The sequence below is a fragment of the Babylonia areolata genome, chromosome 8 (genome assembly GCF_041734735.1).
Source record: "Babylonia areolata isolate BAREFJ2019XMU chromosome 8, ASM4173473v1, whole genome shotgun sequence".
Classification (NCBI taxonomy): domain Eukaryota; kingdom Metazoa; phylum Mollusca; class Gastropoda; order Neogastropoda; family Buccinidae; genus Babylonia; species Babylonia areolata.
The window spans coordinates 24,587,104-24,604,603 of record NC_134883.1 but is presented as its reverse complement, the minus strand read 5'-3'; the positions used below and the strand labels follow the sequence as shown (position 1 = coordinate 24,604,603).

Genomic DNA, 17,500 nt, shown 5'->3' with positions numbered 1-17,500 from the left:
CCACCCCCCCCTTCCCCTTATTTTTTCTTCCCTCGATCACATTTCCAAGATTCTGTCGCACCGCTTGGTGTGAGACTCTCTCTCTCTCTCTCTCTCTCTCTCTCTTTCTCTGTGTGTGTGTGTGTGTGTGTGTGTGTGTGTGTTTTGTTTGCTTGTTTGCATCAATTTTCTTTCATTTTCTTCTAATTTGTGTGCATGCATGAATAATATATTCATTTCATTTCATCATGGTGGTGACAATAATAGCTGTACTATAAGTGATATTGGTGATGGTAGTAGTAATTTTAGTATCAATCACTTCTGTCTGCGTGGATTTGATGATAACAACATTGTGGCTTTTTTTCAGGTTGTCTATACTGATGACATATTTATCTCCCCCGCCCCCCCCCCCCTCTCTCTCTCTCTGTCTTATCCATCTGTCAATGTGTGTGTGTGTGTGTGTGTGTGTGTGTGTGTGTGTGTGTGTGTGTGTGTGTTCTCTATCACATTCCATCTGCAGGAAGGGGTGAATACTGGAATAATGCACAAAAAATATTCTTGAAACGTTCGCTTTGATTTCAGGGTACCACCCATAGCAAAATCACTTGAACATTTGCACCCCATATTGTATACTGTACGGGGTATGAAAGAGGACAAAGAAGAAGAAAAATCCTGCTCAGTAACAATGCAATAAATGAACAACGTAGACGATGTACCTATGTCAGGACATAACACTGTATAAGATATTTTGTTGTCCTGTTTTCTATAACTTATCTTATTGTTTTCTTTTTTAAGTGACAAGTTCGAAATTAAAACACTTAAAGTAACCACTTCACATGTAAAACGGTATACTTACATCATCATCCCCACTCACTCAGTATATATACACACCTAAATTTCTACACAATCAACTGATACTTACATACAACTTACATACGTGACCTCACATCTCTCACACTGTCAATATTCAGCCCGTAGCATTACAACCACAAGAAAAGTGCAAGTCCAGTGTTGTCCCAATGAGAAAACAATATACCAATTCATGTTCTAATGAAAAGGTCATTCAACTCGTCATGGAAAAAAAAACAAAAAAAAAAAAACCGGAGCTCGTGTACACTATATATCACGTGTTAGATCCCCCGGGTAGCTGTCATAATTATGAGTGTCCACCCAGACAGGGGGCAGGTACCAGACGGTCAGATCATTTACCAGTCCACTTCACCGACACTCTTACAAGTCCCCCCCCACAACTTCACCACGTTCTCTCTCTCTCTCTCTCTCTCTCTCTCTCTCTCTCTCTCTCTCTGTGCGCATGCACTATGCACACACTTTTTAAGAGCCTGTGTTCAGCGTGCGTGTTAGCTAAAGAATAGAGTCGGTGGCGGACGAAGACAGGACAAGTGTAAGTGCTCGGTCCACTTTTCGCTTTTATGACATAACTCATGACGCACATGCATTCTCATGTTCGCCCAGGACTTCTCCGTGCCGCCCATGTGTGTGTGTGTGTGTGTGTGTGTGTGAGTGATCATGCGCTTCAGATGATTCTTTTTAGTGAGGGTGTTGGCTTTCCACGACAAGTGCAGATGAAGATAGGATGTCCTTTTTTTTTTTAAAGTGGTTCTTAGCGTGACCTTCAAGAAAGAAAACTTTTTACGAGGTCCATGATCTTAGCCATCAATTTAAACCTTTTCTTCACCTCGGTAGATCTCTTTTTTTTTTTCCTCTCCCAAAGGTTCGTGTTCTGCGATAGCATATAACAGTATTATACTAGTGCACGTGCAGTATTACAAAAGCCTTTTTTTTTATTACTGCTCCATCATCTGCACACTTTCAGTGGCATTGTTCCCAGACCAATCACTCTGAGTTCCCCATACACAAACACATCCGGAATCGTCTGTCGCAGTCTAAGCGCCGGCAGCCCACATGGATCGAACTGTCCTTGTTATGTCGCTATGAGGCCAACACCAGAGGAGACCCTGCACCGCTGCACTTCAGTGGTGGTCAGTTGCGCCGGTGATAATTCAACACAATGTAGGAGTGGGCTGGTTTTCACCCTGGCCATCATTCTGGCAGCTACACTCCGCGGGACGGTTGGCCCTCGCCGCTTTGTTTGTCGGCCAAGTTAAGTCTTGCTGTGCTTGTGCCTCAGCGTTGATGCTTCTCGTTCTCTCTCTATTGACTTCTTCCTTCACCACCACTCGTTTTTTTTTTAATTCATTTTCTTCACTTTATTTATATCTCAGCTTAGTTTTGTTCAAAACTCATGTATGTTCACGTCTTCTAGTTATGATGATATCCGTCACATATTCAGTATGCACATGTGACAGGGCAGGACTTTATATAAGATTTTCTTGTTGTCCTGTTCATCGATATCTGTGTTGTATTGTGACATGTTCCAAAATAAAATACTGTTTAAACCTACACTCCGTGTTTTTGGTGCCATCCTCGGACTTTGGTGTATTCATTTGCTCCTATTTAAAACGCACGACATATCCTGCGATGATGCGGTTGTATGAAGGGAGAAGAAGAAAATGAAACACCTGTAGGTGCTGGGGAGGACACTGAGAAGCCACTGTCTCCACCCGCCCTTGGAACAATCCTGCACCACCCTTGGAGGCCTGGGCTGTGTTCCTACTTAAAACGCACGACATGTCCTGCGGTGCGGCTGTATGAAAGGATTTGTATTTGTATTTCTTTTTATCACAACAGATTTCTCTGTGTGAAATTCGGGCTGCTCTCCCCAGGGAGAGCGCGTCGCTACACTACAGCGCCACCCATTTCTTTTGTATTTTTTTCCTGCATGCAATTTTATTTGTTTTTCCTATCGATGTGGATTTTTCTACAGAATTTTGCCAGGAACAACCCTTTTGTTGCCGTGGGTTCTTTTACGTGCGCTAAGTGCATGCTGCACTTGGGACCTCGGTTTATCGTCTCATCCGAATGACTAGCGTCCAGACCACCACTCAAGGTCTAGTGGAGGGGGAGAAAATATCGGTGGCTGAACCGTGATTCGAACCCGCGCTCAGATTCTCTCGCTTCCTAGGCGGACGCGTTACCTCTAGGCCATCACTTCACATACATACACCCGACCCCTGTTCCCACACCGACGTCCATTTCACCGTGTCCGGCTCTCTCTACCTTCTGCTCCATACAGACTTGGTTAACGACATGACCATAGTCATCTATACCTAAGAATTATATTTGTCATCCGATGGTTTCAGATACACAAACATTCAGCCATCACCAAACATTTTCCTCTTCTACCACTACGCCCTCTTCTGGGCCTTCCTACTCTCCCTCCCAACGCTCTACCCATTTCTCTTTTCTTTTTTTTCTTTTTTTTTTCTGCCATAAAGCATATATTGACGTTTAATCCTTGTCACTATTCCACAAAACAGCAACATACTCTCGTCCTGTAGAATCACAATCACAAGAATAGCAAATAAGGTACAGATTCATATAGTGCACAAAACATAATTGTGAAAAAAAAAAAATTTGCAGCATTATCGAGAAGAGGCAAAACAGGTTAGATAATATGGTGGGACCCCTCTCTCTCTCTCTCTCTCTTTTTTTTTTTTTTACCCCGGTTTCTCAAGAGCATAGCGCGCTGATTTACATAAAAATTAAAAAAAGAAAAGAAAAAAAGATTACTGCAGTTTACTCAGCTCCATTCCCGGACTTCACGATATGCCCGGAAACTGGAGCTTACAAAATACATTAGCGACCTTTGGAAAATCGACAAACGAATCGTGTTATGCAAGACAGTGTAACGAGTCAACGTTTTTCTGCTCGCTCTTCGAATATTCCAGGACAATCAATATTTGTCTGCTCACACTTCGAATATTCCAGGACAGTCAACATTTGTCTGCTCGCACTTCGAATATTCCAGGACAAACGACCTTTAAAAAAACCAGCGAGCAAATGTGTGCGCACACACTCACACTCACACTCACGCGTACACACGCGCACTCATAATTATATATAACAACGCCCATGCGCACACCCATACAGATTCATTTAGCAAGTTTACACTTGTCTGCTTCCTCTTCGGGCATTCGAGTATAACCTTTAAACAATAATGCAAGCAACGCGCACGCACGCGCACACACACACACACACACACACACACACACACACACAAACATGCATGCATACAGATACACACATATGCCCGCGCGTGCACACCAACAGGTAACAACGCGCATGCCCACACTCGCTCAAATGTATCCAGCTTTTCACAATGGACTCAGTCCGCCCCGAGCCCCCCCCCCACACACACACACACACACACACACCCTCCCCGCCACTCCCCCGCAAGAAAAGTCCCCAACAAAGCCATCATCAAGAGAACGGTTCGCTATACCGACACCACATCAACAGGCCAATTTAAAGTGGCACGTGTGGAATTCCATACTGGATGTCTACATAGCTCAGTCGTTGGTTCGCTTTTCTGAAGGTTTATGAGTTTGGATCCTGGGGGCGCCTAAACTGAAAACCTTGCCACTTTCGCTGTCCATGCCCCCCCACCCCCCCACCCCCTCGCTGTCCATGTCCTCCCCCTCCCCCCCCCCCTCCACACACTTTCTTGTGTTCTGTTGTTCCGGTGGTGTTAGTGGCGTCGTGTTAGACACAACCTTCGTTCGACCAGGGTCTGATTTGACCGCTTTTTTTTTTCTTTTCTTTTTTTTTAATCACCCTTCCAGTATTGACAATACTATGGCAAGAAGTACACGGTGTCATTATGTCCCATATACCGGTTTTCAGTTTACCCTTTTCATTTCCTCGTGTGTCATTCTCACCCCAGATTGTGTGAATAGTGATAAACGATTAATTAAGTTATCACAGTCAACGCTGTGTTCAGTCATTTTCATTGACATATCCTTGGTTAACTAGTTTGTCGGTTTCGACGTGGATATTTGAACGATACATTTCACCGAAGGTGATTGAAACACAGCGTTGAGGGAAATCTCTCTCTGTTCAGGGATAAGACTGAATATCCGGTGCACCAGACGAGTGAATAAAAATCAATAAACAAACAAAAAACAAGCAACAACAAGGTTCGGAATGTCTTTCATTACTGAGGGTGATGAATGATTCAGTGTGATACGACACCTAAAACACTGACTGGGCGAAATGGCACAATGCAAAAATAATGACACCAGGGCAAAATGGGAATAGGTAACATGAACAATTCAATAAATAAAGGAGGGGGCCGGAGGGGGGGGGGGGGGGGCGGCGGAACGGGATGACATCCTCCCTTCACCCCCACTCTCCTCGAGCGGGTTGTCCCCAAATCGGCTAACTTACAATAAATTACATTAAATCACATGAGTGATCTTGTTGAGATTTTAACTCTCTCCATACGAACGGCGAAAGAGACGACGTTAACAGCGTTTCACCCCAATTACCATCATCAAAATATTGCAAGCGGAAGGCTGTTATACTGAAGAGGTGAATGTTGACAAAGAATACCACAATTCTGACGACGGAAGCTAAAGGTTGGGTCATTCAGACACCCACTGGACATCCGAGGGGTCTGTGTAGAGGAGAAGAGAGGACTGGCCGTACTGAGTGAGTTAACCAGCATCCGCTACAGCTTTTTATTCAAACTCTGAACGCCAGGCACAACAAGCGCTATACATACCTCGGGGTGGGGTGTCTTTCGTTGCGAAACTACTTGTCTAGACTCACTCCTCATTCCTAATCTGGACTCTTGTGGGGGAGTGGAGCTGCCCTGTCAAGTCCCCCACCTCCCCCCTACACCCCACCCCCCCACCCCACCCCCCGCCCCTCATCTCTTCTCCTCCCACTTACTTCTTTCTGTTCACACCCACGCAACCGCTTGTACTTTGTTGCAGGCAGGTGAGGAGAGGCGAATGGGGTTGAAAGAGGGTTTGATGAGAGGGTCATGGTGGGGGGAGGGTAAGGGAATGGAGGTTGGAGATGACGCGAGTCGCCCAGCTCCTTAGCGTTTGAGGAGGACCCCCACCCCTCCAGATTATAACCTCGTTCAAGCTCAGCAAGTAGCCAGCGTGAGGACAAACACGGGGAGCGAGGGCCATTGAGTCGAGTGGAAAGCGGTGGGAGGGGGGTGGGGGGCGAGGGGGGGGGGGAGCCGGGGGGACAAGTGTTTGCTCTCTCACAACCCCTCACCTGGGCTCTGTCCACAGATCAGCGCTGACCATTACGTCCAGGTGAAGAGTCTTGGGGTGTGGGGGGTGGGGATCAGAGAGGGATGAGGGGTCATCCGAGGACGGTTTAAGGCTGGACGGGGTGGGAGAGGTGAACAAAGTCTCCCTTTGACAGAGGAAGGTAGGGGTGCGGGATTTGGAGAGAGAGAGAGAGGGAAGGGATGAATTGTGGTATTAGTTCACTTTGTGGTCCGTAACTCCAGTATTTTCGTTCAAAGCTGACGGACACAGGACGACGCGAAATTGGACATGTTCTGACTGGTGCACCCTACCGAAAAACCTTGTTCTTTGACCATGACTTCCACCAGGGTTCATGCTCTTGCCTCCACACGCTGCTGCACGCTCTCAATTTAAGATATAATGCGAGGTGAATCTTACCGTAGCCTTGACCTTTCACATCCAGCCTTGACTTTTAATGAGGCTTATACTCTGCAACAGTCCAATCACTGTGTGCCGAGTTTAAAAAAAAAGAAAAAAAAAAAGGTTTGCATATCAAGGTCCAAGCTCTAGACTTGCCCTCAAGCTATTCTCTTCTTTTTTTTCAGCCCTGTTACGTCACGTTATGTCCCTGTCCTTGCTTTTGGCCCTGGACTTTGAACTTCGTCAGACTTGGTTTTTCGTACCTTTCAGGGAGAGGTCGACTGGCAAGCATTTCACAGTGAAGCAAGAGCTCTCAAATTCGTGCATACAAACCCAAACATTTTGGCTTATTTTCACGCTCTTCTTACCATTCTTCCTCCTCCTCAAAAAAAAGAGAAGAAGAAAAGACTGAAATGAACGAACCAGCCATCTCTGGGAGTTAACATACATCACTATCTCCTCCATGCTTTCTTTCGCGCTTTCCTTGACTTCAGTAAGCCGAAATAATTATCATCCATATCATGGTCCGTATTTCTCATGGGTTGCGAAGTTTTGGATTTGTACATCGTGTGATGGACGTCATGCAGTAAACAAGGAGAGGCAGCCAGCTGGTGTAACCTGACGATGTTACTTCACGACCATTTTTTTCCCTTTCATTCAGGCTTTGAATTACCTCATTAAATGCGACAACAAGAGAGGCAAGGCCTTCAAGACTCACTTGTGATACACTTTAAAAAAAAAATCAAGCTTTTTATGTATTGAGTATAATTTCAAAATGTAATGTTTAAGATGAGAAAGATCAGTTTAAAGCAAATCAACTCCCCAGCATTAATTACAGAGTAATTTCCCTTTTTTTACTATCTGCACCAAAACGTTTGCAAAATAAATCAAACTTCCATGCTTAGCAAAAGAAGTTCCTGTTTGAACAAAAAATGATAATAATGACTGCTCTAGTTGTTGGGTCAGAATATCAGATCAAAGTGCCAAGTTTAGAGAATACAAAAAATATAAATATAACAGTAAATGCAGTCTGCATATAATTAGGCTTCATTCTTTATTTTTTGTGCCCATCCCAGAGGTGCAATATTGTTTTAAACAAGATGACTGGAAAGAACTGAATTTGTCCTATTTTTATGCCAAATTTGGTGTCAACTGACAAAGTAGTTGCAGAGAAAATGTCAATGTTAAAGTTTACCACGGACACACACACACACACACAACCGAACACCGGGTTAAAACATACTCACTTTGTTTACACAAGTGAGTCAAAAAGGGGGGACAGCGTGGGTCGGAATTGGCATATGCGGTAGGTATTATTTACAAGATGACTTTGACAGCTCCCAAGTACAAGAAAGGGATAGAAGGGTTGGTACAGAGGGAGTGTAAGGAGGAGGAACGGGAGAGGGCGGGGGAGGGGGTGGCGGGGGGAAGGCGGAGGGGTGTGGTGGTGCTGCTGCATCATCACAGATACTTTGGTCTGTCTTGCTTTGGTCTTTCACCCAATCTGGATAATAATTATTATCTACAATGGCCGTAAAGAACAGTCCGTCTTAAAAAAAAAAAAATCTGCTCACTGTTTTTTTCAGAACAGTGTCGTTCAACAAGGCAAAGTAAACAGTTTATTTCTACATACACTATACGGCTATTGCAAACTGTGTCTTGAAGTGAAGTTTAACGACCAATTAGCAGGAAGAAGAAGAAGAAGAAGAAAAAAAAAAAAAAAGCTCGTGGGGTCAAGTCATTCCAGGGCTTGGGTCTTGGTTCGGTGGAGGTCGCGTTCTGAGTCCCGTGTCTTGCAAACTGTGTCAACTGTCTCAAGGTTGTGTACTGTACTGAAGGAAGGACGGCCTTGCTGACTGACCACTTCTCGTCGCCCCTTGACTCGCTCGCTCATTCCGCCGTCTGTTTGCAAAGGGTAGGGTTCACTGGTATGACTCTGGGTGAACAGGTCTGCACGTGTGTCCATTATAATGTAATAGGCTATACTTACTGACCGCTGGCTAGCTTCACTTTTCCTTTTGCACCGTCACAAATAGTGACCTCCGAGAAAAAAGAAAAGAAAAGAAAAGAAACAGTGTAAAAAAAGAAAGAACGAGGGAGAAGGACGGCAAGGAGGGGAGGGGATTAAGAGAGGGCATACAACAGGCAGAGCTGAAAGAGAGTTCAGAATTCAGGCTTCAGACGGTTCACAGTACTTCGGCCACCGGTCCAAATAAAAATCACAGAAAAAATCCACATGTAGATTAACAATACTGCATGTCATGCATATAAAACATTCTGGTTTGAGCATATCGTGAGAAAGAAAGAAAGGGAAATCATAGCACTGACGACCAACAGATCTGAAATCAGAGTACTAACAAACCAAAGATCTAAAAACCTACTTCACCAACTCCCTTTCAGCAACACCCACCCACCCACCCCTCAGACTGCCCCGCCTCCTCCCAACACCCCTACAGTTTCCACTGTCACCACAGCAACGTTCAGCATTCCACGACACCCAGTGACCCGCTCTGGCCATTAGAACAGAAACCTTCGTTTACGTGCTCCACACCTCTATTCAGAAAGTCATCTCCAAACACAGTCCTGTCACTTCAACGCTGAACCCCCAAAATCCCCTTTGTTGAAGCTGACGACGTCTGATTCGTCCACTGAAGCGTCCAGCTTGAATTTGGACGGAGGATGAAGATGGTACTTGAAAGAAAACCCAAGATCCCACCCACCGAGACCTTAATCCTCTGCCCACGTCAACTGCTGAACTGCATAGCGATCCTAACATGCACAGACGGCCAATACACACACACACACATACAAAAAGACTCCTGTCAACTTTTGACCAAGTGAGTGGATTAAGGCTCTCTACAGCCTTGCCTTGTCTTACCTTGTTTTACCATAGTTTTTACCAAGGCGGATGTCTCAAGGCGTTATGGTAAGGAGAAGGACAAATCTGTGTCCAGTATTTTGACGCGTTGTATATAGAGTTAGAAGTTTGCGTTATGCTTCAGTTTAAGAAGAAGAAGAAGAAAGAACTGTTTTTGTATTCGTGGCAATGTAATCATCTGTTCAGTGTTTCGAGTACAAATTACCAATTGTGAAGGCACATGAAGGTTTTCATGAGTTTAGTATAAATTCTAAAACACTTCATGTTGCATTTCAATCATAAGTGAGCGTTCAAATAACGCGCAAGTTGTAAATAACTTTTCTTTTTCTTTTTTTTTGTTCGTTGATTGTAAATTTGTTCAACACACACACACACACACACACACACACACACACACACTTGCATATATAGCATAATTTATGTATATATAGTTTTCTTTATAACAGGGCAGCCCTGATACAGCTCTGTGCGGTCTACTGGACTATAAGCAGTTTCAGTTTCTCGAGGAGGCGTAATTGCGTTCGAACAAATCCATATACGCTAAACCACATCTGCTAGGCAGATGCCTGACAGCAGCACAACCCAATGTGTTTGTCAGGCTATGAGTGAATGTATATATATTTGTGTACCTATCCGAGTGGATTCCTTTTTAAACAATTTCGCCAGGGGACAACATTCTCGGTGCCATGGTTTGTTCTTTTTTTCAGTGCGCCAAGTGCGTGCTGCACACGGGACCTCGGTTTATCGTCTCATCCAAAAAGACTTATACGCTCAGTTTGATTTTCCAGACAAACTTTGGAAAAATGGCGAGAGCGGGATTCGAACCCACACCTTCACAGGCTCACTGTATTGGCAGCTGAGCGTCTTAACCAATCTGCTACCTTCCTCCTTGGGCTATCAGCAACAATGTCAAACGACCCTCTCACCTCATACCACTCATTATTGACCAACCCTCTACCCTCAAGGACACGGCAGTGCAAAAGAGACCAAAATGATGATTTTTCATGATTTGGATTTTTGATGGATTTTTATTCTTGAACATCTCTTCTATCATATGCATACATTTTTCCACTGTAAAGATGTCTTAAACAATGAAAAATATTGCCAATAAAGATTGCTTGCTGAATCACGGAAGTGTTTATTTTGTTCAATTTCGACGTAAGTCGTCAAGTTTCTGGCCTTGACAACATACCTTGGACCTGCTCAATGATGAGTAAACCTACAACCATGAGACTTTGCATGATTGTTTTATAACATGTTATTGAAGTTTTATCGTGAGTATGTATGAAAATATTCTCTGGGTTTTAATTCATAACAGTTTTAATCTTTTTACCCATTGTAAATTTTGAGGATTTCGCAATACCCAAAATTTCAAAAATTAATAAAAAAATACAATAATTGAAGAATCAACACAATCTCACGTGAAAAAGAAGATAATGTCATGGTGTATCAAATCCATATAACAAAACGTGTTTGCAAGCACCACATGGACCACAAACCCGATTTCTTTAACACATTGTTTGGCGGCCATTTTGATTTGTTTCCAAAGCACCATGGTATTGATAAAAATCTAAGAACACTTTTTTGTGTGTGTGATCCACAAGTGATGATACACCTAGAAGCCAAAAAAAAAAAAAAAAAAAAAAAAAAGAGAGAGATATAGTTGGAGAGAAAAAAAAAAGTCGTTATTTGACTGTAGTGTCTGGCCTTACTTAACCAACCTTACCTGCAGGATCTGCTCCAGCATCTCGAGGGACGTGGAGATCCACTCGGTTTGCGAGGCCAGGTCCGTGTCCGCTTCCCTCGTGGCCTCCGAGCTGGAGTAACTGGCAGAGCAGGAGGACACCACGATGCCGCTGTCTGGCCGGGATTTGACCCCTCCCCCTCCCCCTCCTCCTCCTCCTCCTGTTTTCAGGTTGCTGCTGTTGCAGCGGCTACCCGCGGCGCTACCCCGGGTACCTGTGATGGTGGTTATGGTAGTAGTGGTGTTGGTGTTGGTGGTGGTTGCGCTACCCGTGCCGTTTCTTCCTTCTTCGCTCTGTTTCGGGTTAAAAAAAAAATAATAATAATAAAAAAGATAAAAAATAAAAAAAATTTAAAAAGGGGGTAGAGGGGTGGGGTGTGTGGGTGGATTAAAAGTGCGTCCGGTATTGTTCTTTTCTTCTTGAAGTTTTGTGTGGTGTGGTGTAGAGTAGTGTAGGGTGGTGTGGTGTGGTGTGGTATGGGGTGGTATGGGGTGGTGTAGAGTAGTGTGGTGTGGTGTGGTGTGGGGTTGGGTTGGGTGGCGTTGTGTGGTGTGGTGTGGTGTGGTGTGGTGTGGTTTGGTTTGATGTGGTGTGGGTGTGGTGTGATGTGATGGGGTGTGGTGTAGTGTGGTGTGGTGTGGTGTGGTGTTGCGTGGTATGGTGTGGTGCGGGGTGGGGTGGTGTGGGGTGGGGTGGTGTAGAGTAGTGTGGTGTGGGGTGGGGTAGTGTGGTGTAGTGCATAACAGTGGTGTGGTGTGGTGTGGTGTGGTGTGGTGTGGTGTAGTGCATAACAGTGGTGTGGTGTGGTGTGGTGTGGTGCATAACAGTTCAGTGTGTGGTGTGGTGTGGTGTGGTGTGGTGTGGTGTAGTGCATAACAGTTCAGTGTGTGGTGTGGTGTGGTGTCTGGTCGCGTAGAGTTATGCAGTGTACCCACAGACCCCGCTCTTCTCTCTCTCTCTCTCTCTCTCTCTCTCTCCGCGTTATTCTTTTGTTTTCCAACAACAAGCTATGCAAAACTGTCTACATAATTATAAGGATACCATTTTTTCATCCGCTCTTTTTTTTAAACGAAGGAATGTGGATTTAGTTTTCAATCTCACAATTAACTCGTTCATGTTCGATTTCTATTTCTCCTTTTTAAAAAAAATATATTCTTTTGTTCTTTGTCATGATATGAACTCCATTCTGACGGGTAAATAAAGCGAGAGCGAGTTCGTAAAATTTGATACGAGGTGTCGGGACACTGTGTGATCCCTCCCCCCATTCCCCGCACCCCCCCCCCCCCACCCCCCACCCCCCCAAACCCCCAATCCCTTTTTATTTATTTTTTTTTTTAATCTCTCTCTCTTCTTCTTCGTGCGATTGCACGTCTCGAGGTGTTGGCCTGTTTTTCCCTTGTGTCTCTATGTACCCAAATCGGGTTTCTCGGATTAAAAATGATTTTGAACCTTTTGACATCCATTATAGCCTACACCCGGTAGATGGCATAGAGGTAACGCGTCCGCCTAGGAAGCGAGAAAATCTGAGCGCGCTTGTTCGAATCACGGCTCGGCCGCCGATACTTTCTTCCCCTCCACTAGACCTTGAGTGGTGGTCTGGAGGCTAGTCATTCGGATGAGACGATAAACCGAGGTCCCGTGTGCAGCATGCACTTAGCGCACGTAAAAGAACCCACGGCAACGAGGGTTGTTCCTGGCAAAATTCTATAGAAAAATCCACTTCGATAGGGAAAACAAATGAAACTGCACACAGGAAAAAATACCAAAAAAAAAAAAAAAAATGGGTGGCGCTGTATTATAGCGACGCGCTCTCCCGAATTTCACACAGAGAAATCTGCTGTGATAAAAAGAAATACAAATACAAATGGTACTGACAAATCACTCCCTCTCAACACTGTTTCACTAATCTAGATACACGTTACAGAACTTGATCTTACCCCCTTCCTTTTCGATTACGCTCTTTAACTCTCTCCGTACGAACGGAGAAAGAGACAACGTTAACAGCGTTTCACCCCAATGACCACCATCAAAATATTGCAAGCGGAAGGCTCTTATACTGAAGAGGTGAATGTTGACAAAGAATACCACAACTCTGACGACGGAAGCTAAAGGTTGGGTCATTGAGACACCCACTGGACATCCGAGGGGTCTGTGTAGAGGAGAAGAGAGGACTGGCCGTACTGAGTGAGTTAAAAGGTCAAGTTTTTCGGCGCTCTGGACTCTATACGATGGGTTAGTATCAAGAGCAATTAACAACAAAGTCTACACGACACACAACACATACAGCACCACAGTATCAGTATCGGTATCAGTATCAGTAGCTCAAGGAGGCGTCACTGCGTTCGGTCAAATCCATATACGCTACACCACATCTGCCAAGCAGATGCCTGACCAGCAGCGTAACCCAACGTGCTTAGTCAGGCCTTGAGGAAAAAACAACAACATTTTTAAAAATAAAATAAAATAAAATATAATAAAATAAAATAAAATAAAATAAAACGGCGCCACAAGACTTGCGAAGTATAAACATCCAAGGACTGACCTCAACAGCGGAGTGTCCTCGTGTCCCGCTGAGTGATGACGTGTCAGTTTTAGGACGGCACGCGCTGCTCCGAGCACGTGACGACGACGACGACTTCATGCTTCCGGTCAGACTGGTTGCACGGGCACCCTGTGCACGAAAAAAAAAAAAAAAAAAGTGATAAAAATATTTATTTATGTATTTATGGTCGATTTGGTGAGATGATGAGATGGGAGAGGTTTGTTAAACGACAGAAAAAATAGTGTGTGTGTGTCGTGTGTGTGTGTGTGTGTCTGTGTGTGTGTGTGTGTGTGTACTCTTGTGCGAGTACGTAACATATGACTTAAGGATGAACGATTAGACTACATTGCCCATCATGTTGATGCAGTTAGTCTTCGTCTAACTCCGCACAAGCAAGAGGCACAACCAGTAAAATAATTTCCAAAACTTAAAAACCAGGTGTTCTTCTTTCCTTTTCAGAGTCTGAACACCCTGTCTTTCACACTTTCTTGAGGCGAATGCCAAACAACTCACACTGATATATATATTTCGTTCTCCGCAATATTCGAAAATAACTGTTGAAGTACAGGAACACGCTGTCGTTTGTGCATACGAACTCACCCCCCCCACACACAAGGATGAAACTCAAAGCATAGTCGGCGAAGATTTATAGACTTTTCAGGCCGAGCACTTCAACACACACACACACACACACACACGAACACACACACACACACACACACGACACACACACACACACACACACACACACACACACACACACGACACACACCACACACACACACACGACACACACAAACGTCACCACCCTACTCACGACAAGAGATTCGACGGGGGAAAAAAAAAAAAAACACCCCCAAAAAAACCCCACACAATCTCCCAAGCGAGCCATTACCCACCTCAAGCGGACTGATGAGGAGAAAAGCCGGGAAGAGAACCCCGCTGTCAGGCAGAGGGGACGTTTTACGGGGCAAGTAAAAGCTGTAATAAAAAAAGGGGGTCTTCAACTGTCAACTCGTCTGTTTTCCCTTCCCTCGTCACTCCTGTAAGCCCTTCTTCACCACCCATCCACCCACCCACCCACCCACCACTAACGTACCTACCCCCCCTCCACCCCCCTATCTCCCCCCAATACCCCCCCCCCCCCCCTTCTTCCCATCCCTCTACCCGTAACTCCCCCAAAAAGCTGTGGGAATCACTGAAGCTGGGATTTTTTTTTTTTTTTTTTTTTGCTCTGCTGGGCTCGGCTCGCCACTGACCGTGATTTATTGTCAAGCGTCGTGGGGTTGCTTCCCTTCATAAGCCCCCGGTGCCCGGGGGTCCCTTCTTGCCCATCATAAATCATAGAGTGACCAGTGACCAGTGACGCAGCAGTGGTCACCTCCCACCACGCCGCTGTCTCGCAGGGGCGGCACCTGTCTATTAGTTAAGTAGTTGTCGTAGTACTATAGTAGTAGCAGTCCGCTCCCTCCTCCCCACTCCCCCCACTCCCCCAGACCCGCCACCCTAGCGCTGTGCTATGCTGCCTCCCTTGTGTTGGCTTTCTCTCGAAGTCTTGTTCCAATAACCGGCCAAGGGCAGTACAGCTTATTATCATTGCTGTTACTCTCTGTGTGTGTGTGTGTGTGTGTGTGTGTGTGTGTGTGTGTGTGTGTGTGTGTGTGTGTGTGTTTGTCTCTGTGTGAGTGCGTGCGTGTGTGTGTGTCTGAGTGTGTGTGCGCACGCGCGCGTGTGTGTGTGTGTGCGTGCGTGCGTGTGTGCATGAGCGTGAGAGAGAGCAACAACACTCTGTCCGGGCATGTCTTCTTTCAGTTTTCTTTTTCATTGTTCTTCTTCTTCTTCTTCTTCCTTTGGAGGTAAGTTACTTTTCGGGTTGACAATGGAAACGGCGGACGTGTGTCGGCCTGTGTTATGACCAATTGTCCGCTCTGAGCTCCTCAAAATGGCCCTCCCTGGATTAGTTGTAGTGTAACGGCGACTAAAAGGGAAAAGTCTAGGGGGTCCTGGAGGACACAATGCAGTCCCAATGGGCCGGACAGTGGGTTATCGGTGTCCTAAGCGTGATCAATTCCGAAAAGCTCGGCAAGAGGTCTCGTGGGGGGAGGGGGGGGATGTTTTTAATAAACTGAAGTTAGGGAGGGTGGCAGGGTGTGTGTGTGGGGGGGGGGGATACTGACAGATAAGGCTTTGAGGTGGACACTGCCCTCCGTACCTCCCCTTCATGTAGCAACCTGGGCATGAAATCCTGGGGTACCTACCTACCTGCAGGTCCACCTGCCAGAGGGGTGGGACTTCTAAATTTGTCTGACATTCTTCCAACCTCTTGCAGTCTCCTGCCTACACTGTGACACACACACACACACACACACACACACACACACACACACACACACACACACACTACACACACACACACACACACACACACACACACACACACACGCTGGCTTCCACTTGGTCCACTCTTTGATACGCAAGTTTGGCGCACTACAGGGACTCGTTCGGATCATCCATGGTGGGAGACTTCTGATTTGTCCACCCTTCAAAGATCCGGCTCGAGGACTCCAGAGGGGGTCAAAACAACGGATATCAAGGGCGCCAAGCACCGGCAGGAAAAAAAGCGGAGTTGTGACCCCCTGAATCACTTTCATCGGATTTCCCCTGCTGGTCAGAAAATCTCAATCTGTCCCTCTGTGTGTGTGTGTGTGTGTGTGTGTGTCTATTTGGACTGACCCCACGGCGTTCTTTTGCACCAACAATACGTCAAACAACCATCTTACACCAACTTTCTGCACCCTTGACTTTTTGTTTAAGTTAGTCTCTACTTCACCAAGAGAGGCAAATTGGATGTGCCTAAAACCTCTAAACTCTGCTTTCTTTTTATATACAACAGCCCACTCCCGCTGGGGATCAAAGGATAACTGGCCATGTCCATTAACGCGTCACAAATCGCCTCAGACACCGATAAGACTTCTCGATGAAAGCTGTAGAATGAGAAAACAATCACATTCAGTCTGTCATCGACGCGAACAAATTTGTTTCCATTGCAAGTAAAATCGCAGTTTACGTTGTTGGGGTTTTTTTGGGGGGTTTTATTGGTACACCCCTCCCCCCATACACATCCCCCTTAACCCATAACCCTCCCACTCCACCCCTCACCCCCTCTTCATTCTGGGACCGAGACATCTGAAGGCTGTTATTTTAACTTCTCTACAGGATGCCTCCCCTGGTAATGAGATACGCATTGGGAGAATCGATTCAAAACACACTCCAGTTTGTTCGCAACTCCCCAGCATGATGTGAGAGTTTTGTCCACCTAAGTATTTTCTACAGATCTATGAGAAAAAAAAAGAGATACGCATTGTGAGAATTAATTCAAAACACACTTCATTTTTTTGGCAACTGCCCAGCATGATGTGAGAGAGTCATGTCCACCCAAGTATTTATACTGGTCTATGAAAAAAAATAAATAAATAAAAAATAAAAAAGAAGCCTGTTTACACAATGGCGAAAGCTGCGATGCTTCTTCATCGCTACCGGCAGCAAACAGATATCTGCTTAGTTTACCATATCTTTCATGTTGAAGACAAATGAAACCAGTTAGTGGTTTGTTTATTGCAAGTAATAATAATAATAATGGTACTTATATAGCGCTGAATCTTGTGCATAGACAAATCTAAGCGCTTTCGCACCAGTCATTCTCACGCACGCACAACTGTAAAACTGGAGAAACTAAAGACAAGGAAGAGGCAGGGAAGGGAGGCTATTTTGGGAAGAGGTGGGTTTTAAGGCCAGACTTGAAAGA

The 17,500-nt window shown here is 45.3% G+C and overlaps 1 protein-coding gene across 1 annotated transcript in view; it reads right to left on the bottom strand.

Annotated features, from left to right (window-relative positions):
- Positions 1–17,500, bottom strand: part of LOC143285247 (uncharacterized) — a 56,331-nt gene that overhangs the window by 13,623 nt on the left and 25,208 nt on the right. The window contains exons 3-5 of the mRNA XM_076592506.1: positions 15,958–15,969; positions 13,773–13,824; positions 11,135–11,367 (exon numbers count right to left, since the gene is read on the bottom strand). Of these exons, the coding sequence (XP_076448621.1) occupies positions 11,135–11,367; positions 13,773–13,824; positions 15,958–15,969 (297 nt within the window). The remainder of the gene's footprint in view (positions 1–11,134; positions 11,368–13,772; positions 13,825–15,957; positions 15,970–17,500) is intronic.